Source organism: Mastigoproctus giganteus, chromosome 7, assembly GCF_048544385.1.
Source record: "Mastigoproctus giganteus isolate SK-2022 chromosome 7, ASM4854438v1, whole genome shotgun sequence".
Taxonomy (NCBI): Eukaryota; Metazoa; Arthropoda; class Arachnida; order Uropygi; family Thelyphonidae; genus Mastigoproctus; species Mastigoproctus giganteus.
In genome coordinates this window covers 93,083,762-93,109,893 of record NC_143581.1, presented here as the reverse complement: position 1 = coordinate 93,109,893, position 26,132 = coordinate 93,083,762, and the positions used below count along the sequence as shown (strand labels likewise).

The 26,132-nt window shown below is 36.4% G+C and overlaps 1 protein-coding gene across 1 annotated transcript in view; it reads left to right on the top strand.

Moving 5' to 3' along the window:
• The first annotated feature begins 405 nt into the window (after nucleotides 1-405).
• Nucleotides 406-26,132, top strand: part of LOC150083079 (transmembrane channel-like protein 6) — a 238,024-nt gene continuing 212,297 nt past the window's right edge. The window contains exons 1-2 of the mRNA XM_090378383.1: nucleotides 406-533; nucleotides 24,115-24,265. Coding sequence (XP_090234509.1) covers nucleotides 406-533; nucleotides 24,115-24,265 — 279 coding nt within the window. The remainder of the gene's footprint in view (nucleotides 534-24,114; nucleotides 24,266-26,132) is intronic.

Genomic DNA, 26,132 nt, shown 5'->3' with positions numbered 1-26,132 from the left:
TTGTGAATGTTTTGCCCATATTCTGTGCTATCTTTCTTTGATACTTAAGGTGACTTAAAAAATTGACTTTGTGAATTCAAAAGTAATTTCATCATTAAAATTTATAATGAGGGACAAACTATAGATCAAATAAAATTTCCAAAACTATGCTTTCTGTTCCATATAAGGTTCAGAAAAAAAAAAAGTGCACTTTAGTATTAGTATACCAGAGACAAAAACAACTCTTTCTGGAACAAGTAGTACAAAAATTAAAGTGTCCCCTCCTCCCAGAAATTAAAATATAATATTTAGTACACTTGACCCAATTCAAGAAATTTGAAATTAACTGTAAAGAGTGTAAATTTATTAATTGTATAAAATGTAAATTTTCATATTTATTTTAAGGGTTGGTTTGAAGACACAGAGATGTATGTTGGTAGTTACACAAATGCAGTAATAGAAGTGCATAAAGGATATTATTATGATATGCCTGTGGCTTATCTTTCTGTCATTGGAATATATTTTCTGTTATGTTTCATCATTCTTGCTTATAGGTAAGTATAATTTTTCTCATCATCAAACTCCTTTGTATATTGAGACTAACAATATGGCTTACTCTCAGATATTCCAATATTTAAAAATTATGTAAAAAGAAAGTCTTTTTTATCTACTTAACTGTTGCATAAACTGATATTAATGCATTTAAATACATAAAAGCCCTTTGAACCATTATGCCTCGAGTGCCAAGCGTAGTGATTTGAGCAACCTTTCAGCGAATTTTCTAGCGTGCCAATTATTATAAAGAGCTTATTTTTTGTGTGAGTTTTTGCAATCTCCTTAAACTCCTACTGCATATATTAATAACATTTAGCACATTAAAACTTACTAATACAGAAAAGAAAGTCACCTTTTTTTATATTAAAAAGGAGCAAACAGCATGGATTCTGACAAAAAAGTCACAAAATCCTCTAACATGGCCCAATCAGAAGACAAAAAAAAAATGATATATATGAGATACCCGCTCCAAAGTATCTCATCATCCATTCTAGTGAAACAGTCCACAGGAACATTATCCCCTTTTCTGATACAAAAATGCCTGGAAAGCATAGCTGGAACTTCAAAAGCAGTAAAAAGATTAAAATCAGGTGACCTACTAATTGAGACAGTCAGCGCAACTAATGAAAACGTCCACTTTTGGCGGAATCCCAGTATCAAAATACTTTAAACACCTCGAAAGAAGTAATCTCTTAATGGGATCTCCTCAATATAACACAAGAAGAAATATTACAAGAAATGAAAACCCAAGGAGTCATTCATGTTAAAAGAATAACGGTCAAAAAAGAAGGAATCATTCAGACCAGAAATATCATTTTAACTTTCAACACTCCCAAGTCCACCACAGCACGTGAAAGCAGCTTACTTGCTTTGTGAAATCTGACCCTACGTACCAAATCCTATTCGATGCTTTAAATGTCAAAAATATGGACATTCACAAACAACATGCAGAGGAATAGCAGTATGTGCCAAATGTGGTTCCCGAGAACACTCCAATCAAGAATGCACAACCAAATACCCTAAATGCCCAAACTGTAGTGGAAGTCACACTGCCTACTCTCGAGAAAGCAAAAGATGGAAACAGGAAAGGAAAATCCAAAAATACAAAGCAGAACGCAAAGTTACATACCAGGAAGTCAGAAAGACGATACAACCAGCCAACACAAGGAAACCTACCTACGCACAGATAGCTCAAGTAGTACAAATAAACCAGAACAACAAACAACGGGATCACAAACCGAAGTTACAATCGCACCAAATGAATTGTTGTCAGATTGGGCACGCAAATGGCTCATGGCCCCCAAAACAGCAGAAACGAGAACAGGCGGCAAGCACCCCTATCTCAGTTCCACCAACAGTAATTTCACTGTTGCAGAAAAAAACCAAAGAAGATACCTCCATAATAATGCATCATGCTGCTGAACAAATGGACACAGCAGGAAAAACACAACAAGAAGAACTCGTTCTAGAAATATTTGCCGAGGAAGATATGGACACTAGAAAGCCACAGACAGAAAAATTTAAAACAGTAACGAGAAAACAACCAGAAAACTCATCTAAAACAAAACAATGAGTAGTACCTTTATTCAATGGAATTGCCAAGGTTTCCATATGATGACGATGTTTGTGATTTAATTTCTCAATATCACCCGACATATTTCTGCTTACAAGAAACATATCTAAAACCTGACGATACAATCTTAATCAAGAACTACACTATACATAGACAAGACTGAATAAATAATTCTATAGCCCACGGAGGAGTAGCAATCCTTGTCATTTCTCATATACCAGTCCAAGCAGTCCACCTACAAACCACTCTTGAGGCAGTAGCAGTACATATAGCAACAAGTAGTTTAATAACAATGGTATCAATATATTTACCCCCAAACCAAGAAATAAATTACGAAGACTTAGAATAACTAATAGATCAACTACCCTCCTTACTGTATAATATGGGATCTAAATGGACATCACCCTTATGGGGAAATACTGATTTTAATAAAAGAGGACATCAAATAGAAAAAGTAATAGATTCCAAAAATCTAATTCTCCTGAATAGTGGAAAACACACGTATTTCCACCTTCCAACAGGAACCAGCTCAGCGATAGGCCTTACTTTATTCTCTCCAGTATTATATCCTGTTTTAGAATGGACAGTTCATGAAAATCCATTACACAGTGACCACTACCCCATTATTGTCACTTTAACAAAAGACACCCTATGTCAATCCAAACAAAAACCCAAATGGAAATTTCACAAAGCAGACTGGGAAAAATTCAAAAATTTAGCAGTAATCGAACAACAGAGAGTCAGACAACTAACCATTGACCAAGCAGTACAATATGTAACGAATGAAATTAGCCAAGCAGCAGAACAATCAATACCAAAAACATATACCAAACTTCCTCTATTCCCAAAGCCTTGGTGGAATGAGGAATGTACCCAAGTAAAACGAGATAGAAACAGAGCGTGGAATATTTTTCGCAAAAATCCTACCACAGACAATCTAATACATTTTTAATAAAATGAGAGTAAGAGCAAGATATGTCAGGCAGGCATGCAAGAAAGCTTCCTGGATACATTTCACCTCAACCATAAATAGAACTACAAATACTAAAACAGTTTGGGATAAAATTTAAAAAATGAACAATAGATACCAAAATTTAGTACATCCAATTATCAATTGGCAAGGACAAGACATCGCTGATCCAAAAGAAATAGAAAATGCTTTAGGTGAAACATTCGCCAAAATATCTGCCACCACATCCTATTCACCGAAATTCCAGAAATATAAAAACCATCGAGAAAAATACAACTTAAAATTCTTCACAAAATATGTAGAACAATATAACCACCCACTAACCATAACGGAACTCAATAAGGCACTGTCACAAACAAAACAAAGTGCAGAAGGTCCAGATGGCATCAATTATATAATGATAAAGAAACTCAGTGGAGAATCATTACAGTCTCTACTTCTTTCATACAATAAAATTTATATGGAACAAGAGTTTCCTAACATGTGGCATCATGCAATTGTCCTCACTTTCCCAAAACCTGGCAAAGATCTTACTAATCTAAACAGCTACCGTCCAATAGCACTCACCAGCTGCCTAGGAAAGTTAATGGAAAAGATTATAAATGCAAGGCTCATGTGGTACCTAGAAAACCATAACCTTTTGTGCCCAGTGCAGTGTGGCTTCAGGAAACATAGATCAACCTTGAACCTCCTGATTAAAATAGAAAACAACATATGAAATGCTTTCATTAGAAAACAACATTTAGTCATGATATGCTTTGATATCGAAAAGGCATACGATACAGCCTGGCGATATGGCATTTTCTGGGACATATATAACTTAAAGCTAAGAGGACATCTCCTTGTTTTCATCCAGAACTTTTTACAGCACTGAACTTTCCAAGTATGAATACAAACTACACACTCAAAGGTTTTCCTACAATAAGGAGGAGTATCACAGGGATCAGTCCTCAGTGCCACCTTGTTTGCAATAAAAATAAACTCTGTAACCCAACAGATACCATCCTCCCTAAATACAGCTCTTCGTAGATGATTTCAGTATCTCTTTCCAATCCCAAAACATGAGAACAATAGAACGCCAGTTGCAAGGTGCAATAAACAAGGTCAGCAACTGGGCTGAGGAAAATAGTTTCACGATCTCCACACAAAAAACTATAGGCGTGCACTTCTGTAGGAAAAGAAACCTTCATTTAGATCCAGAATTAAAACTTAATGGACAGTTAATCCCAATCAAGCCAACCATAAACTTTCTTGGACTTATTCTTGATAAAAAACTAACTATTTTGAAACATATAAAACAACTAAGAACAAACTGCCTCAAGAAACTAAACATTTTGAGAGTCTTGTCTGCAATGACCTGGGGTGCAGATAGAGTTACTCTGTTGCGATTATACAGAGCCCTCATAAGATCTCGACTAGACTATTAAGCCCCCGTGTATAACTCAGCCAAACCAAGTGCCCTGAGGTGGCTTGATCCAGTGCACCACAGTGCTTTACGAACAGCATTAGGAGCATATCGCACCTCACTAGTCCACAGCCTATATGCAGAGGCTCATGAACCACCACTACAACTCCGGAGACAAAACTTGCTATTATACTACGCTACAAAGATAAAATCAATACCTGACCACCCGACATGGACAATCCTACACGAACCAAGTTTGGAAAACTTATATAGAGCACATCCAAATACTAACAAACCAACAGGCATATATTTAAGAGACCTAATCCAGCAATGCAATTTAGATCTCAATCAGATAGCAATTTCTCCTAAATTTCTATATCCACCTTGGGATACCATTCAAACGATATGCGATCTCCATATGCATAAATGGAACAAGGATTCCCTACCAACATAAAATTTCCAACAATTACATGCAGCCTACAGAGACTAACATTGTAATTCTACCCTGATATACACAGATGGTTCCAAAACAGAAACCAAAGTAGGAATAGTAGCCAAATTCCCTAATACCATCATTTCCAAACTACTTCCAACTGAGTGCAGCATTTATACGGCAGAACTGGAGGTTATACAACTAGCCATGAACCAGATATGGCTAACCAACATCGCCAACAGTATAATATTTACAGATTCGTTCAATGCTCTGCAAGCCTTAAAGGATAACACCATAAATACCCATCCGACCATATGTAAAATATATAACACGCTATCAAAACTAGCAAAGCGAAAGCAAAACATGTTTCTGCTGGGTTCCTGGACAAGTAGGAATAGATGGCAATGTACAAGCAGACCAAGCAGCAAAACAAGCACAATCAACAATACCATACCTGGACTATAAAATTACAATTCGAAATAGTGGCGAAAAACAGTGGCAACAAAAATGGCAGGAACAGGCTGGTAACAAATTATTACAGATAAAACCCTTGTTACAACAATGGAAAACCAGTACAAGAAGTTATACTGGGCAGATTATGACTAGGACACACCAATGTTACTCACTCCTATCTGCTCCGAACCGAATCTCCGCCTCAGTGCTCTGACTGTCACACATTGCAAACAGTCCAACATATTCTACTTGACTGCCCTAACTTTACATGAGAACATCAGATTACCTTTAAATCCTTAAATGGAACGGACACATTTTCATTACAAACAATATTGTCAGATAAAGACAAATTAAAATCCACTTTTTTCGTCTTTTTCAAAACCCTTTTTTTTGTCCTTTGGGAGATTCAAAATTTACATTACATTTTATACTGTTAAGCCATGTATATTAAAACTGGGCATTCTTTAATTTATTTACACTTTATTTTGTTTAATTTAATATTTCATTTACACTCTAATTTGTTTAATTTAATATTTTAATTACACACACTGCATTGGGGCTTCCTTACTTATGTTTTTGGAGGTTTTATCTTTTTCTCTCTCTCCCCCCCCCCCCCCTTTTTTTGTAATATTTTTAATCTTTCCTCCATTAACATAAGTTTGCATAGAAACACAGTGATTTGGTACATGATCAGGTTTAGTCCCCTGATGAAATGCCTGATCTATGTACCAATTTTATTTAGTTAGCATAAATTTTTTTTTTAGTTCTTAACATTCATTTTCTTTTATTTCTCATTATTTTCTCTTACTTACTTTTCTTCTGTTAGGCTCAGCACGTTGTGTTAAATACTTCTCCATCTTTTTGTATTTTCTATTAATTATTTCTAATTTCATCAATATACTTTTGTATCCTGCAAATATACTTTTGTATGCAGCATTGCACATTCAGGTGCAATTCCTGTTTTTCGTTTTCTTTGCATTCCTATTCATACATACTATATATATGCACCGCATTATTAAAATTAATGAACAATTGCAACGCCAGTATATCAGAGACAGCACTGTAACTCATGACCTTTGTCAGCCAATCTGGCAGTATAGGTTCATAGTTTGGCTTAATACTGGTGGCTATCATTCTGTAGAGATCATATGGATCAGAGTGATTGTATTGTCTAATAAAAATAATAAATTGCCCCAACTGCTTAGGCTCTGTGCATAATCATAATCTTTAAGAAAATGTAATTTTTAAAAATTTGGCATGTCCCAAGCATGCCAGATTTATGAGGTTCTGCTGTAAATTCTTGAAAAATGGAATTCTGTTTGACAATTCTTCAGACCAATATTCCTTTATATTAATTTTTTTATTTATTCTCATCTTAACACCAAAAAATACCTTCTGTTCATTCAAATTGTGAATCAGAAAGTTCTGCAGTTTTTTAAGTCATCATCAGAAAGGCTGTAATGAGATATTCATGCCATGTCTAAATACTTCATTTCTAACATGAAATATAAGATATTCTTTTACTTCTAAAATGAAGAAAAATAAATGCTGCCTGCTGTTAACAGTTGAATATAAACATTAGTCAAGCTTTTCATAGTGATTATATGAAGTAAGTATAGACAGCAGTAGAATAATTATGCTAGCACAGCAGGAAAACAAATTTCATAACTATCAAAACCAGCCAATTTGACAGTTTTGTTCCATATTTTGGAACAATTTACCCAAAATATGGCTAATTTTTTTGCACCTTTCCAAAGTATGGCTATTATTCCATATTTTGAAATGCACAACATCAGATGGGAAGTCCAATTTTACAATGTCATGACCACTGCAACATCAGACCACAAAGGGTGTTTGATGACCCCATCTTCTTAGCCATCTACTTAGACCTCATCTTCTTAGCCATAAAGCCTGATCTAAAAAAACATACAGGAAATAATAGATACAGTATTGGCCTTTGCTTCTTCATGCATAATTTAAATCAATTTGAATTATGCACATGAAGAAGAAAGTACCAATCAAGAAGAATTAATATCAGAAATACATTATTATTATTATTATTATTGTTGCTGCTCTTATATTATTTTTCCCTGATTGGGAGATTCCACTCTGTGACTGGTACTGCTACCACAAGTACATAGGGTGATTGTTATTATTATTATTATTATTATTATTATTATTACTATTAGCTGTATGGTGCAAGGAAGCCTGAGGCTTATACTGTACCAGCCAGAAAAAGAAAAAAAAATTTGCGAGTTACCCTAAGAGAGAGTCAAAAGTAGAAGGGACTCACCAAGAAAGAGAAAAATGATGATATCCAGCTCAGGACCCTTTGTGTGCCAGGCCTATACCCACATTATTATTACTTTTTTTTTCTTCATATACTCTCTTCTAGGAAGTACAGCGATAATGTTTTTATACCAACCTTCCCATTCAGTAAAAACCAGCTCATCTCATTAGGCACAATTTTAATTTAGAAACCACAAAATCTAAATGATTATGCAGCATAATTTTAACATTAAATCCAAAAACCTCAGCCCAAATATAATAAAAAAAAAAAGAAGTCTGGACAAAAAAATTGCCTTAACCTAAAAATAAGTGAAACAGACCCCAGTGCCTTTTAACTGAAAGACTCTGAATTTAGATACCATCAGTCACTTCCATTTTAAAGTTTTTTAAAATTTGAGTTGTTCAGTGAACAAAATTTCAAAATGAAAAATCAACATATAAACTGAGGAATGTCTAAGGGTCTGTTAAATCTCTCTCTCTCTCTCTCTCTCTCTCTCTCTTTATGAGACTTCACCAAATTCATGAATATTAGCATTAGCATTAGTAGAGGCATTTGATGCAAGAAAGCAAGCTTATGCAGCATCAACCAAAAAAAAAAAAAAAAAACCACTTCCACTTTACCCCTCTCTTCGTTCAAAATACCTGTCCAGCTGAGCCTTAAACTTATTTAGGCTATCAACTTCCATGACAAGGGATGGAAGTCTGTTCCACCAACCAACCACCCGCTGGCTAAAGGCAAATTTCCGCATGTCTATCCTACATCTGTCTTTCCTCAATTTGAATTTATGCCCTCTCAGGTGATTATTCTAAGCGAGAGGAAGAATCCCATCAGCATTGAGCATGCTCAAACCATCCAAGGCTTTATACACCTCTGTCAGATCACCTCGCTGGTACCTAGTCTCCAGACACTAATTTGCAAAACATAAGCCTTTCTTCGTAAGAGCACCCCTTTGTTCCATTCACTAATCTTGTTGCCCTTCTCTGTACTCGTTCCAGCAGGTCTACATCCTTCTTGAAATGAGGCCTCCAGACCTGTATACAGTACTGAAGGTGTGGCCTGACCATTGCCTTATATAAGGGAATAATCATCTCCTTATCCCTGCTAGAAAAATTCCTATATATCATTGACAATACACCATGAGCTACTCTTGCAGCCCGTCTGCACTGCTCAGAGAACTTCATATCTGCCTGCACAACCACCCCCAAGTCCCTTTCATTCTCTACCACTGTCAGTGTAGTACCACAGAGTTGATACGTTGCTCTGGGGTTGCTGTTTCCCATGTGTAGTACTTTACATTTGTCAATGTTAAACTTCATTTGCCACCTCTCAGCCCATCTGCTCAACCTTTCCAGATCCTGTTGCAGCAGCATAGTATCAGTAGTGTCCTTGACAACCCTGCCTACCTTTGTATCGTCTGCAAACTTCAACATTAAGCTTGATATACCATCATCAATATCATTTATGAATACAGAAAACAATAATGGACCCAACACTGAGCCCCGAGGGACTCCACTAATAACATTAGTCCACGATGAGCAGTGTCCATTGATTACCACTCTGTCTTCTCCCCTTCAGCCACCCCTTTATCCACAGCAGCAGTTTGCCTCCAATGTCACACTGCTCCAATTTGTGCAGCAGTCTTCCATGTGCATGAGTGTCAAAAGTCTTTCTAAGATCCAAGTATATAATATCAAAGTTATTCCCTATTTCCAGTTCCTTTGTGACTGCAGCATAGTATCCAATCAAATTGGTCAGGCAAGACTTCCCCTTAACAAAACCCTGCTGTGTCCGAGCTATAACTGAATTCTTGTCTAAATGATCCTGCAGTGCTTCTTTAACTAGTGCCTCCATTAATTTTCCTGGAACAGAAGTTAAACTCACAGGTCTATAATTATTTGTGTCAGCCTTTGATCCTCCTTTGTGAATTGGCTTTACATTTGCACATCTCCAGTCAGTGGGTACCTCCCCTGACTCCAAGGAAGCTCTCATAATTATGGCTAAGGGTTTGCTTATTTCCTTTGCTGCCTCCTTTAATATAACTGGATAGATCCCATCCACCCCAGGTGCCTTTCTTGTGTTTATCTTCAACAATTTCTCCTCCACTTTACTCTCAGTTATTACAAGATTCTCTAGCTTACTGCTAGAGCTGAATACACCTCTGGCTTTCCCCTTGCTAAATAACTCCTCATGTGTGAATGTCGATACAAAATATTCATTTAGTTTGTTAGCTACCTGAGCAGGATCATCAACAGTTGACCCATCGATATCAAGTGGACCAATCTGATTCATCCCCTTCCTTCTAGAGTTTACATAAGTAAAGAACTCTTTGCTGTTTTTCTTTGCATCCCTTGCCAAAGATTTTTCGTAATCGGCCTATGCCTGCCTAACCTCCTTTGTAACTTGGTTACAGATCAACTTGTATCCATCATAGGCTTCTGTGTCATGTGTTAATTTGTATGTATCTCATGCATGTTTCTTCTCTGCCATATGCCCCACCAGTTCATCTGACATCCATTTAGGCCTAAACCTTGAACAATATTTCTTAGTTGGTATGTAAAGCCTAGTAGCTTTCAAGATAAGTTCTTAGAATGCTTCCCATTTTGCATTTGCTGTTGGTAACATCATCAGTTGGTCCCACTGTATAGAATTTAAATACTGTCTCAGTCCATCGTAGTCGCCTTTACGAAAGCAATAACACTTCCCTTTACCCCTAATGGTAGTTATCCCTTTGAGTAAATCCCACTTCAGCACACTGTGATCACTGCCACCTAGTGGTTCATTTATCTGCAGATTCTTAATGCATGAAGAATCACTGCTGATAATCAAATCAAGAGTATTATTCCCTCTAGTTGCCTCCCAAACATGCTGATGTAGAAAACAATCATCCAATAAATCCACAAAAGCCTTGCTAGTGTGTGAGTGACCAGCACCCAAATTCCAGTCAATATCTGGGAAATTAAAATCTCCCATTATAAGACTCTCTGATTTACTGGCCCACTCTATTTCCCTGTACAGTTTCTTATTATACTCATCAGAGTCATTAGGCCTATAGCACACTCCTACTCTCAATTTTGATCTCCCAATGCTTATGTCACACCAAACTGACTCGACACTGCACTGTCCAGCGATGTCCACTGGCTTCACTTCCTTGGATTTTATGTATTTCTTAACTAATAGCATAACCCCTCCTCCCTTCCTATCCTGTCTACCCTTTCTGTAGACGTTGTACTCCCCAAATTCCAGTTCTGCATTCCTTATATCTGTGTGACACCACGTCTCTGATATCCCAACAATATCTGCCTTTGATGTTTTGAGCAATACCTCAAATTCATCAAATTTATTTACTAAAAAAAACTCCTAGCATTGGTGTACACGCAAGTATACATGCACCTATTTCTATTCTTAGCTACCCTAACACAACCCATGTGTTTACTTGTACCGCAATGACTCCCGGCAGTCTCTGAAATATCCTGCATCTTGTTTTTCAGGCTTCTGCTCATTCCAATAGAATCAGTGCAAGAATCTCTTTCACCTCTGCCAGTGGCTACTGTTAATCTATTCGTCTTTGTCTCCCCCCAAGCTAGCAGTTTTCCGACCCACCTAACACTGCCTCGATAGCATCAGCAAATATTCTTGCACCCTTTCTATTTAAATGTATCCCATCCCTGTAGAAGCAACCTACCTATTTTTGGAACAATGCTTACTGTGAGCTGTAGTGTGACTACTAAACAAAAAATTTCAAGGGGGGTTTATAATATACATGCAGCTACTCTGTGAAAATCATTCTATATTTAGGAAATTAGAAAATGTTTCAGTCATTAACCTGGAACTAAAAATGTGCACAAACATTCTTTTCAGACAGCATTTTTCAGGTGCAGTGTAAGTATTGATGTGGTAATGTTCACAGTTCATTATGGGGGGAAAGGGGAATAGTTAAAAATTACACACTTTGCAATGTCATCCATTATTTTGACAATATATGAGTTATAATTATGAAAAAATATGGTAAAATTAGTGTTCTGCATTTAAGTGCATAACACTAATTTTTAATTAGTGTTCTGCACTAAAATTAAAAATTTTAATTTTAGTGCAGAACACTAATGATGATGGATACATTTCATGGATCAGACATTTTTGCACAAACAGGTATACCAGTGTACATTACAAACCATTAGCATTAGTTGAAGCATATGATGCAAGAAAGCAAGCTTATAAGCGTCAGCCGAAAAAAAAAAAAAAAAAACCTTCTCATTTCACCCATCCAGTTACTACAAATGTTTGTCTAGTTCAGCCTTAAATTTACTTAAGCTGTCAACTTCCACAACAACAGATGGAAGTCTGTTCCAGCAATAAACTACCTGTAGGCTAAAGGCAAACTTCTGCACATCTATTCTACAACTGTCTTTCCTCAATTTGAATCTATCGGAAATATCCCGTCAGCATTGAGCCTGCTCAAACCATTCAAGTCCTTATACACCTCGATCAGATCACCTCGCAGGTGCCTAGTCTCCAGATGCTGCAATTTGTAGAACTCAAGCCTTTCTTTGTAAGTGCACCCCTTTGTTCCTCTTACCAATCTTGTTGCTCTTCTCTGTACTCATTCTAGCAACTCTACATCCTTGCTAAAGTGAGACCTCTAGGTCTATATACAGTACTCAAGGTGTGGCCTAACCATTGCCTTATATAAAGGGATAATCACCTCCTTGTCTCTGCTAGCAAAATTCCTATATATCATTGACAAAATTCCATGACCTGCTCTGGCAGCCAGTCTGAACTACTCAGAGAACTTCACATCTGACTGTACAATTACCCCCCAGGTCTTTTTCATTCTCCACTTCCCTGAGCATAGTACCACATAGTTGGTACATTTCTCGTGGGTTATTGCTACCCATATGGAGTACTTTGCATTTGTCAAAGTTAAACTTCAGTTGGCACTTCTCAGCTCATCTGCCTAACCTTTCTAGGTCCTGTTGCAGTAGCATACTGTCTTTACTGTCATTAAGAACCCTGCCAATCTTTGTATCACCTGCAAACTTGGACATTAAACTCATCAATATCAGTGCTTAATACACAAAACAACAGTGGGCCCAGCACCAAACCCCACGGGACTCTGCTCCATGTTGAGCAGTGTCCATTTATTATCACTCTCTCTCGTCTCCCACTCAACCATCCCTTTATCCATTGCAGTAACTTGCCCTTAATGCCATACCACTCCAATTTGTACAGCAGGCTACCATGTGCAAAAGCAGTATCAAAAGCTTTCCTGAAATCAAAGTATATGATATCAAAATTATTTTTGTATCCAGTTCCTTTGTGACCACATCATAGTATACAATCAAATTAGTCAGACAAGACTTCCCCTTAACAAACCCATGCTGTTAGGGCTATTACTGCTGTCTTGTCTGGGTGATCCTGTATCACCCCTTTAACCAATGACTTCATTATTTTCCCCCAGAACAGAAGTTAAACTAACAGGTGTATAATTATTTGTGTCACCCTTTGATCCCCTTTTGTGAATTGGGGATACATTTGCATATCTCCAGTCCACGGGGACCTCCTGTGACTCTAAGGATGCTCTCATAATTATGGCTAAGTGTTTGCTTACTTCCCTTGCTGCCTACTTCATTCAGGGCACCTCCATAGCCAGGTGGGTACGGGCAGGAGTGGCAGTGCGTTGCAAATGCTTCTTGATTAGACCGGGGTTCGAGCCCATGACCACCAAATGCAGAGGATGCAGAAAGGTCAGGGAATGACCACCACATATCCCTGGAGCAATATGGCCTTAGTTGCTAATGCTCCTAAAAACCAAATAACAAACAGCCTCCTTCATTATAACTGGATAGATTTCATTTGCCCCAGGTGCCTTTTGTATGTTTAACTTCAACAATTTCTCTTCCACTTTGCTTTCTGGTATTAAAAAATCACTTATCTCCCTGTTAGAGTTTGATAAACTTCTGGCATTCCCCTCCTTGAATAACTCCTCATGTGTGAATGTAGATGCAAAATACTCATTCAGTTTATCAGCTACTTGAGCAGGATCATCAATAGTCGAACCATATATGTTAAGTGGAACAATCTGATTCATCCCCTTCCTTCTAGAGTTCACATAACTAAAGAACTCTTTGCTGGTTTTTTTTGCATCATTTGCCAAAGATTTCTTGTAATCTGCCTTCGCTTACCTATTAAGAGGAGTTATAGAAGATGACTTCCAGAAATGTTTCTGTGTTTGGAAGAAACATATGGAAGAGTGTGTGTGCAAGCCCAAGGCAATTATATTGATGGGAATAACTTTTAAAGTACAAAACATTTTATTACATTTATTTAATTGCAAGTCTCGTTAATAGCCACAATTTATACTAATGTAATTACTAAGCATATTGAAGAGTCAAGAAGTCTTTTTTTTAAATCGATTTGTTTTTTTTCCCACATGCTGATGTAGCATGGAAAAGACATGGAAAATGTTAGTGACATCCAAAAAAGATGAAGCAGGCAACTAAGAGAGATGAAAATAGATAGACACAAGCATATTTCTTTCAAAAAAAAAACAGTCAGAAACAACTTTCTCAAAGCAAAATAATGCAGCATATTGTAATTACAGAACCCTCTGCATACAGAACTCTCTGCAGTTCTAGTGAAATTGCAGAGGGGTCTGTAATTCCATTGTATTTCACTGTTGCATTATTTTGTCTTAGCCATTTTCTTGAAAGTGACAGTATTATTGAAATTATTATTGAAAAGATAGAAATTCCATTTCCTGCACAATTGAGATTTGGAAGTCCTAGTGATACCAGCCAGACATATTACAAATAGAAAAATTACACTGATAGCAAATGCTTCTCCCTGGAAGACATTACAAATTGATGGAGGGCGCTGACTCTCTTTAAAAATTACAGCTGTGAGTTGCAGGCTCCGAAAAAACGATAGGTGTTTGCCTTTTTATTTACATGATTGTTATTTTATATTGTACTTAATACGTAGTCTTATAGTTATAGTTACGCTGGTTATTTTTATTTTGATTTAGATAAACAGTTTTTGTAGATATACGTAATACTTAATATACGTAAAACCGTTATTTCGTTAGAATCTTGCAGCCATTGTTTTTGTATATAGTAGTAGGGAATTCAAATTTTTAATTGAGGTAGTTAGGTAGCTCTAACGTATAATTTATAGAGTAATACGCTTCACTGTTTCTATTAGATAGCGTAGTATTGACATTTAATTAATTTAATTTATTGATTTTATTAATTTAAAGTATCATGCCCCAAACTAGAGCAGCAAAGCAACGGGCACAAAGTGACAGGTATGCTGTGACTCGGAGGAGAACTGAGGGGGACCGATTCTCCTATGCATCAGAGCCTAAAAAAATGTGTGACTTGTGAAATGTTTGCCGAACTCTCTGAAACGGAACATGATATTTCCATGGGGGATGTCTTTGTGTGTGTGTGCGATGTAAGGAGTGTAAGGAAATCAGGCGACAACTCAGCGTTGTTATGGGCCTATATGAGAGTTTGAAAAACAGGGTGGATGCCCTCGAAAGATCTAAATTGAGGGGCCCATCGGGCTCTCAGCTGCCCACATCAACGCCAGAGCTTGCACTTGGTCATCATGCAAAACAGTGGCAACCCCCAAGGCACAATGCGCTGGTCCCTCAGGAACTAGTAGTTGTTGGAGACTATTGTCAGGGAAACGGGAAACATACTTTGTAAAAGGATAGGTGGAACAGGAGCAGGGTATGTCTGCCAGGGCCAAAGGTTGATGACGTTGTAGAGCATCTTTTAAGGGCACAAAAGGTGATATAGTTGTACATGTTGGCACTAATGATATTAGGAGTAGGAGACCGGCAGAATTACTTAACAAGTACAGGTCACCGTTGAACAAAAGCTGAGAATTAGGGTTGAATTTGAAAGTGTCTGCAATTCTGCCCAGACACAATAGAAGGGAGTATATGGTGAGAGCTTTGTCGATCAATTTGGCCCTGGAAAGAATGTGCAGGGCTCAAGGGGTAGAATTTTTTCCAGACTGGACTGTATTTGTTAACAGGAGAGACTGCTTCTACAGGGATGGGATACACTTAAATAGAAAGGGTGCAAGAATATTTGCTGATGCTATCGAGGCAGTGTTAGGTAGGTCAGAAAACTGATAGCTTGGGGAGATACAAGGACTAATAGTTTAACAGTAGCCGTAGGCAAAGGTGAAGGTGATTCTTGCACAACTTCTATTAGAATAAGTAGCGACCTGGAGCGTGGGGTGTTGGGGGTTTCAGGGACGGATGACAGTCATCCTGAAATAGGTGGGTATATGGGATGTGTTAGGGTAACTAGGAATAGGAGTAGGAGCATGTATGCTTGCATGTATACCAATGCTAGAAGTATAGTAAATAAATTTGATGAATTTGAAGTGTTGGTCAAGACATCAAAGGCAGATATTGTTGGGATAGCAGAGACGTGGTGTCACACAGATATAAGGAATGCTGAACAGGAATTTGGGGAGTACAATGTGTACAGAAAGGATAGACAGGATAGAAAGGGAGGAGGTGTTATGCTGTTAATTAAGAAAAACATAAAATCAAAAGAAGTGCATCCAGTTGATATAGATGACCAGTGCACTGTTGAGTCAGTTTGGTGTGACATAAGCACTACGAAAGCAAAAATAAGAGTAGGAGTGTGTTAAATGCCTAATGACTCGAATGAGTACAATGAACAACTGTACAGAGAAATAGAGTGGGCTAGTAAATCGGAATGTCTTATAATGGGTGATTTTAACTTCTCAGATATTGACGAACTTGTGGGTTGGTCACTCACACACTAGTCAGACTTTTGTGGATTTATTGGATGATTGTTTTTCTGCAACAGCATGTTCAAGAGGCAACCAGAGAAAGTATTACTCTTGATCTGGTTATCAGCAGTGATCATTCGTGTATTAAGAATTTGCAGATAAAGGAACCACTAGGTGGCAATGCACACAGAGTACTGATGTGGGATTTACTTAAGGATTTAATTACCATCAGGGGTAAAGGAAAGGGTTTTTGCTTCCGTGAAGGTGAGTACAGTGGTCTCCGACAGTTTTTAAATTCTGTGCAGTGGGATAAACTGACGATGTTACCAACAGTAAATTCTAAGTGGGAAGCATTCAAGGAATTAATCGTGGAAGCTACTAAAAGTTTCATACCTATTAAGAAATATTGTTCAAGGTTTAGGCCTAAATGGTTGTCAAATGAACTAATGAGACTCGTAACAGAGAAGAAAAATGCATGGGATGCATATAAATTATCAAGTGACTCAGAAGCCTATGGCAGATATAAGTTAATCTGTAATTAGGTCACAAAGGAGGTTCGGCAGGTGAAGGCAGATTACGAGAAATCCTTGGCAAAAGATGCTAAGAAAAACAGCAAGGATTTCTTTACTTATATAAACTCTAATAATATAAACTCTAAAAGCTAGCAGTTTTCCGACCTACCTAACACTGCCTCGATAGCATCAGCAAATATTCTTGCAAATATTCATTAATAAATACAGAAAACAACATTGAACACTGGGTGACTCCACTAATAACATTAGTCCATGAAAAGCAGTGTCCATTGATTACAGCTCTCTGTCTTCTCCCACTTAACTATCCCTTTATCCATAGCTGCTCATCATCATTTCATTGAGAAAGATAGGCTAATCGTTATGTGTCACCCAAAATGACCTTTGGGTTATTGGATGACACATATTCAACTGATATTAATTTCTATGAAAAATGTATCATCCGATCTGAACTCAAATTAGAAGTCCATGTAAGTCATTGATACAGTATGCATCTTAGGCATAAACCTTAGCAGCAAACTCACTTTTGCTGTGCATATTGCCATTTAAAACATGTTTATTTAAAAAAAACAACACAACTTTCTTAGAACTAACTCTGCATTGATATAGGGTGGTGATTGAACACCACATCACATTTATGTTGTATATTAATTAAATTAGGGTGCTCCAGCTTATGATCCCTACAGCTGCAGAAAAAATGTATTCTTAATAGATTGAATGCTGTATAACACAGTGGCATGTAAAATGCCTTAATAGCTTTTTTGAACATCTCCATTTCAAAGTTTCTGCATAGAAGCTAACGAATCTCTGCTTCATCTTAACAGAAGAAAAAGCTATTACCAAACTATGCAGAAAAAATTTGCAAACTCTATTCTCATCCTGTTCAAATGTATCTCTTGTACCCACAATTAATGTAATTATACAGCATTAAATCCAGTGAAACTAGACCAACTGAAATGTGACGAAAATTCAGGATATACGCCATCACAATATACACCAAGAAATATATTACCTAAATCAACCTTGGATAGTGGGAACAACTTCCTTTTGATAACTGCTTTCAGCATTGTGTGAAATGCTTTCTAGTTACTCACATATCTCAATTCTTGGAGTTATCAAATATGCATTGATGGATCAAAAAAGGCACTGCTCTAGAAACAGTGTTGGATCTCTTATATCATATGTCATAGCAGAATTATATGCAGTTGAGATAGCATTCAAACATGCTAATAATTCATCCATCTGCAGACCTTAATATGTACAAACACTTTCAGTGCTCGTCTATCCCTGGAATACAACTGCCAGCCTTCATATTCCGTTGAAAAACAAATATTATCCTAGTCAAAGCACTTTACAAGAACAAACTAAGCCACCAAACGCCCAGTTGCTTCAGCAATAGCTCTGTTTCTATTATACCATATACAGATTATGAAATAATAGAAAGAATCTACAAAGAAAATGGCTAAAATAAATAAAATGAAAAATAAAGTTTGACCATAGTTTCAATTTAAATATTTGGAAATCTACTTTTTATTATTTATCCAACTTAAAGTAGTAATTGACTCTAACATAATCTTTATGACTCCTTCAAGTATAAAAAAGGGATTCATTTATATAACTATGAAATTGAAGATAGCTTACAGTGTAAACCATCCAGTTTCACAGGAAACTTTTGAATAGACACATTGTGGTCTTAGCAGCCCTTGTCCTGCTAAACCTACGTACAAACCAACCAACCATTGTAAGTCATGCAAATTTCTGTGAAAACAAGGCCATCCACAGAGGGTTGGTGTTTAGCGGAAGTGCTGCAGCACAAATTTTTGTCCTTTTTTTTTTTTTTTTAATAGATCACTAAATTTTGAAGGGTACTTGCAGCTTTTTAATGAATTTGTTAACCAATTTAATAACTTACTTTAACAGGGTAGGTTGTTATTTACTACAGGACTCTGCAACATGCCGCATTTCAGGGTACATATGGGAGCAAGTTCAGTTCTTGTTGGAAGAAAGGGTCATTCCTAAGGACTGTTCCCCCCACCTTGGTCCCCCTAATTTGTCTCTCCCAACTTCTTTTTGTGGGAATTTCTGAGGCAGTGTGCCACAATACGAATAATGACATAACTTCACTGGAATGAAACATTCTGCATAAATTGGTAGTGCTTGATATTGACATTCTGCAATGAAAATTGGCAAACATGCTTTGTCATATTTAGCTGTGCATTTATTGTAATACTTACAATTACTTTGGCATTTATTGTAATACTTACAATTATTTGGCATTTATTGTAATACTTACAATTACTTAGATTACAGGTTTAAATTAATTTTTATATATATTCCTTGAAAATACACTTATTCTGAATTGTGTGCCAAAGAAAACACTCTGTATAAACATAATTTAGGATAAACTAGTGGATATACCACAAACTGTGCAACACAGGAAAGCTGTACTGCTATCCTCACCAAATTTCCATCGAATTCATAAGGAAATTTGGGTCAGGGTTGGATAAATTCTAAAAATATCTTAGTACTCATACCTGCTCATATCTTAATACTTATTGTTAGAAATAGTTACTACATTAGTGATGGGCTAAGTTGTTAGGTAGTTACTTTCCAGCATTTATAGTTTAATAACTGTAAACATATTAAAATTAATATAAGGTTATGATGGGAAATGTGGGAGCTTTAAGGGCATCACGCCAGGAAATAATTTTCTGGGAAAACATGCTACACTTCATAATTTAATTAGGTATAATAAATTTAACAATTAGATAACCATGCATTCAGAAGAACCTGCTACCTTCTGTGGTAAAAACTGAAAAAAACATTAACACTAATTTTTCTGCACTAATTTTTATAAAACCATGTACAAGTTTGTCAGATTCTTACATTCTCAGGGTGTATTCAGGTACCCTCTCTTTAATCCATATCTATATAAGTGCAAACCAGTTAATTAAATTATTATGAAGTGTAGTGTGTTTTCCCATAAAATTATTTCCTGGCGTGATGCCCTTAAAGAGACATTTCTCCCAAATTTCCCATCATAACCTTATATTATTTTTAATATGTTTACTTGACACTGTTGCGCATGGAAGACTACTGTACAAATTGGAGCAGTGCCTCCGTAGCCAGGTGGGCAGGAGCAGCAGCAGTGTGTAGCACACACACTTCTTGATTAGACCGGGGTTCGAGCCCGTGACCACAAATATGGAGGATGCAGAAAGATCAGGGAAATACCACCGCATATACCCGGAGCAATATGGCATTGGTTGCTAATGCTCGTAAAAACCAAATAACAAACAAACAAATTGTAGCAGAATGGTATTAAGGGTAAGTTGCTACAATGGATAAAAGGATGGTTGAGTGGGAGAAGACAGAGGGTGGTAATCAATGGGTGCTGCTCTTTGTGGACTAATGTTATTAGTGGAGTCCCACGGGGTTCGTTGTTGGGTCCACTGTTGTTTTGTATATTTATCAATGATATTGATGAAGGTATATCAGGCTTAGTGTCAAAGTTTGCAGATGATAACAAAGGTTAGTAGGGTTGTTAATGTCAGTGTGCTACTGCAACAGGATCTAGAAAATTTGGGCATATGTGCTGAGAAGTGGCAACTGAAGTTTAACCTTGACAAATGCAAAGTACTGCATATGGGTAGAAGTAACCCCAGAGAAATGTACCAACTGTGTGATACTACACTTAAGTTGGTAGAAAATGAAAAAGACCTGGGAGTAATTGTGCAGTCAGATATGAAGTTTTCTTAGCAATGCAGACAGGCTGCCAGGGCAGGTCATGGGTTTTTTTCAATGATATACAGGAATTTGCTAGCAGGGAGAAGGAGGTGATTGTCCCTCTGTATAAGGCAATGGTCAGACCACGCCTGGAGTACTGTGTACAGGTCTGGAGGCTTCATTTTAGGATGGATGTAGATTTGCTTGAACATGTACAGAGAAGGGCAATAAGATTGGTGAGGGGAATTAAGGGATCCTCTTACCAAGAGAGACTTAAGTTCTGCAAATTGCAGCGGCTGGAGACTAGGCACCTGTGAAGTGATCTGACTGAGGTGTATAAGGCCTTGAATGGGTTGAGCATGCTAAATTCTAATGGGATTCTTCGACTTGTTTAGATTATGAACCTAAGGGGGCATAAAATCAAATTGAGGAAAGACAGATATAGAATAGATGTGCAGAAATTTGCCTTTAGCTAGCGGGTGGTTAATTGTTGGAAAAAACTTCCATGTGTCATTGTGGAAGTTGATAGGTTAAATAAATTTATGCAGGAACTGGAGAAACATTTAGAGAGAATTGTTTTGTAAAATTTTTTTTTTTGGCTGATGCTGCATAAGCTCATACACTTGCTTTCTTGCATCACATTCCACTACTACTACTACTACATTACTGTAAGCAAATCATTTGGACCAGATGGCTTTCCAAATGTTCTGTACAAAAATTGCAGAAGAGTTCTGTCCTCCTACATAAAATTCTATTTGGTATTTCTATGAGGATTGAAACTCAAAGATTTTCCTACTCTTCAAGGGTGAATTGAGTACGTGCTGTCACCCTCATAGCTGGTAAACATCTTCATACTTATTCTTGACCATATTTTCCATTGACTTGAACAACCAGAGAATCTAATATTATAGTTTTCTGAATGGTCTCGTTACTCCTCACAATGCCTTAAAGATAGTTGAATGTATACTGTATAAAGATAGTTGAATGTATACTGTATACCACCTGTTACTATCAAATTTTAAGATAGTTGATAAATAAAACTGATTAGGCTATTCAATTTTTGAAGTACTGTAATGCTTAAAAAGAATTCTGTGTTGTTCCAATCTCATTTTCTTGAGGAACTGTTATTTGGAACATTTTCTCAAAAAAACGTTTAAGTTAAAAGGTAAAACTTGGGATATATTCATTCAATTATTTCTCTGATTAGTGACAAAGATGATAAACATGTTTCTTTGTTTTTTTTTCCTGTTGTGAAAATCTACTAAAATCAAATTTTTACATTAAAATACAGTACTCTCTCGATTTTCCGGGATAGATGGTAAAAAAAAAAAAAAGTTCCCGGATCATCAATTTCCCGGTTAGTCCAAAAATACAGCAAGTCCCCGGCACACGTAAGAGTTCCAGGACTTCTTACGTAAGTCAAATTTTATGTAACTAACTCGGAAATGACTAAAAAATTATTGCTACTTTATCCTTGATATGCCAAAATTACAAAAACCACATAATATCCTCAGAAGAATGAAGAAAAATAGTTATATATTTTTAATTAGTTCAATTAAAAACTTTATCTAGGGAAAGCGGTTAAGTAGCCAGAGTGGTACATAATAAAAGAAAACATAAAAGGTAAAAAAAAAAAAAAAAACACGTCATTGTACTGTGAAAACTGATTTGTTATTATTATTATTATTATTAGCTATATGGTGCAAGGAAGCCTGAGGCTTATTCTGCACCAGCCAAAAAAAAAAATTCCCCAGTTACCCTAAGAGAGAGAGAGAGAGACAAAAGTAAAAGGGAATTACCAAGAAAGAGAAGAATGATAATATCCAGCTCAGGACCCTGAGTGTGCCAAACCCACACTCACCACATTTGTATTTCGTAGCCTTGGTTATTATAGTTAACTTCATTGGTGCTGATCGCTTAACCTCTTCTCGTATTCTGTCTTTCTATTTTATTGTTGTCTTCACCGTTGCCACTGACAAATCTGAATTCCGCACAATACTTGTTAATGTTTGGCCATTTTCATACATCCTTATTATTTTAATTTTCTGATCTAAATCGATCACTTTCCTTTTCTTGGTAGATTTGCTAGTAGCACTGTCACTTATTCTCTTAGTAGGCACCATGATAACAGTCAAAATTAAATTTTCTGAAAAGAACTCCACAGGGTTAAGGCAAAAACCCCAGGGGCTCACATCTGGTGAGTATGGGCTTGGCACACCCAGGGTCCTGAGCTGGACATCATCATTCTTCTTTTGGTGATTCTCTTCTCTCTCTCTCTCTCTCTCTCTCTCTCTCAGGTAGCTCAGAAATTTGTTTTGCCTGGTGCAGCAAAAGCCTCAGGCTTCCTTGCACCCTATGGCTGATAATGATAATAATGAAAACTCACTATTATCACCCCACGTGAGCTCACATTTTAATTTCTGGAAGTCACCGCCATAAAACAATAAAAAATTTGCACTTTCCGGGATTTTGGGCTTTTTCACCACCACAAAACAATAAAAAATTTGCTCTTTCTGGGTTTTTGGGCTTTTCTGTTAGCGCAGTCTATTATAAACGGGTAGTAAACGCAATCCTATTGCATTTGCGATAATACCGATAGCTGGAATTCTGTGGGTTTTTACGTTATTATGGTGAAATGTGTGTTCCCCCCTTCACGGAAATCTTCAGTCATATAAAAAAAATATATAAACAACGTAACATAAGTCCGAAGCTGCATAAGTCGGGGACTTACTGTTTCGAAAAATGTTCAGCACCCTACATAAAAAATATGGCGATAGATAAAAAACTTACCACACACTACTCACGTGTCCAATATGCGGGTAGTGCGTATTGGACATGCATTTATTTTTTATGATGTCAATTTTAAATCTAATAGCTTCCCTTTATTTTTTACAACGTTGCATATGGTTTGGTCACCAACATTTTAATGGATGTACCGTTTTCAAACTTTTGAATAATTTCTAGTTTTTGTTTAATTGAAAGCACAACTCTTGCGTTTGCCCATCATTTTCGTGATTTCTTCAAATAAAAAAAAAATTAAAAAAAATTCTGACATCCCTGCTGTGAAAGTGCGGCAGGCAGAACACAACAATCGACACGACACACTAAAAGAAACTAAACATTTAGTCTCCTTTCGGGGGTTGCAAGATAATAATCTCCCAATGACGATTTATAACACCCCTTCTTTTCACTTATTTACGACTTGAAAAACATCTGTTTATACCTAATCTAGTTATTACTTGAATTTTATGATTTCTGGTTGATGATTTTTTTTTTTTTTTTTCCTTTTTTAATTTGAAGTTGAAGTGTCCCGGTTAATTTTGAGTCTGCTGTATTTAAAATCATTCTGTAATTGATATTTATTATGTTAAAAATATTATTCCTTTGAATAAAACTTTCTTTTGATGAAATGTTTTTCCATTTAGTTTAGCCAGGTCATACAGATTAAATTATGTTATGACTTCAGGAGGCATGAAAAATGTCTATGCAAATAAGGTATTTTCTGCATGGGATTATAGCATTGAGACGAAAGATGCATCAAATTTAAAATCTAGAAGCATTTTCTATGAACTGAAGGTATTTTTTAAATAAATTTTAATCAATTAAGATATTGCTTTTATTTTTATTTATCATTATTTTTTATTTATTTATTTTTTAATTCAAAAGAGAATGTACACACTATGCTAAACTTTCACATGTATTCAGGGATGCTTACATTTTCTTGTCATTTTGCAGTTTTCTGTTCAAGATTTTAACTTAAAAAAAAAAAAAAAGAAAAAGAAAAAAAAAAGTTGTTTGCATTTGATTTGTTTCTCACTATAGCAGATCTGTAGGCATGACCTGTTTTGATTGTATTGAGAGCCCTAATTGGCTTTTAATACATTTAAATACAGTTGCTTAGGAATGATTATCACTACTTATTCTCTAATGATATGTTTAATGTTCTATAGGTATTATTTGTATAATCTTAGTTTATTATTTGTTTCATATACAGTAGAACCCAGATAAGAAATTCCTGCATAAGAAGTTTTCCCCTGTATTGGTTTTGTTTCTTAAGTCCCAATTTCAACTCTGTGTGTTATAATGTATTATTTTCCTGCATGAGAAGTTCATGATAAAGAATATACAGTGTATCATTACAATGACATTTTCCCACTTAATATGTTTTTAAATATAAAAATTATTTATTTTTAATATCAAAAAATATTAAACATTACAAACATTTGGTAATCGAACAAGTTAGTGCCAAGCATTATTTTAGTTCTTAGTAATCCACCAAAGTAGGTGAAATTACATCGTTTTTGATATATCTCATATTGTGAATACCTTCACAACGAGCTGCCTTGATATTGCACTACCTCCAATAAGCAATGCTTCGCCAATGGAGAAGACTAATGTTACTTATTCTCGGCGGATACCGCCACCCAGGGTATCCACCGAGAATCTGTTGGTGAAGTGTTGCCTATTTGAGAATCCATTGTCAGACCGTTGCTTATTCAAGGTAGTTCAATATCAGGGCAACTCGTTGTGAAGGCACCATGAGTTTAATTTGCACTCACAATATGAGATATAACAGAAACAATGCCATTTCATCTACTTCAGTTGTTTAATATAAACTAAAATGATGCTTGGCACTAACTTGTTCGATTAGTGAATTTTCCATAGTCTGAGGCTTTCAATGCTAAAACATTTTGATATAATGGACGTTACATATTGAAATTGTTTTCATTGATATCCATAATTCGATACTTAGATCGTGCTTCATTGGTCTTCCCAAACTTTCAAACATTCTTTAAAATTGTGTTTTTTAGCACACTTAGGGCCACTTTGGCATTTTCTTTGATCTCATCCACTGCAGAAAAATGAACACTGTTTTCAGTTTAGAGAACAGCCAGAAGTCACACAGTGAAAGGTCAGGGGCATAGGGAGGCTGCTACCTAGCTGATTATTTTTGCACCCAAGTACTGCTGAACTGTCATCGCCATGTGACTGGGTTCATTGTCATGGTTTATGATCCAGCCACACTTCCTTTTTTGAGGTCGTCTTCTCCTCACATTCTCACACAAATATGTGGCCCCGGGTGCCAAGCGTATTGCAAGGCCAAGCTATATTCTTGCGATTCATAAAGTGCTCTTGATAAGCGACTGAAGTTATATTTTACATTCACATTTCTTTCAACAGTCTTACTTTCAAAACAGTTCTATACTTGAAAAGTAACAAGTAGAACACAGAAAGGAAATACACCTTTCTTTACATTTTCCTCTATTTATATTTTTACTAATTAACTAACACTTCAACCGCTTGGCCTCCAAGCGGCACTGCTCCTGCCTCCCCGTGGCGGGGCCGGTAACCTGGGGAAAAAGTTATCCTCCAGGGCATAAAAGAGTAACGATGGATATAAATGACTATCCACCACTAGAGCCTTCAAATTCAAGGCCAGACA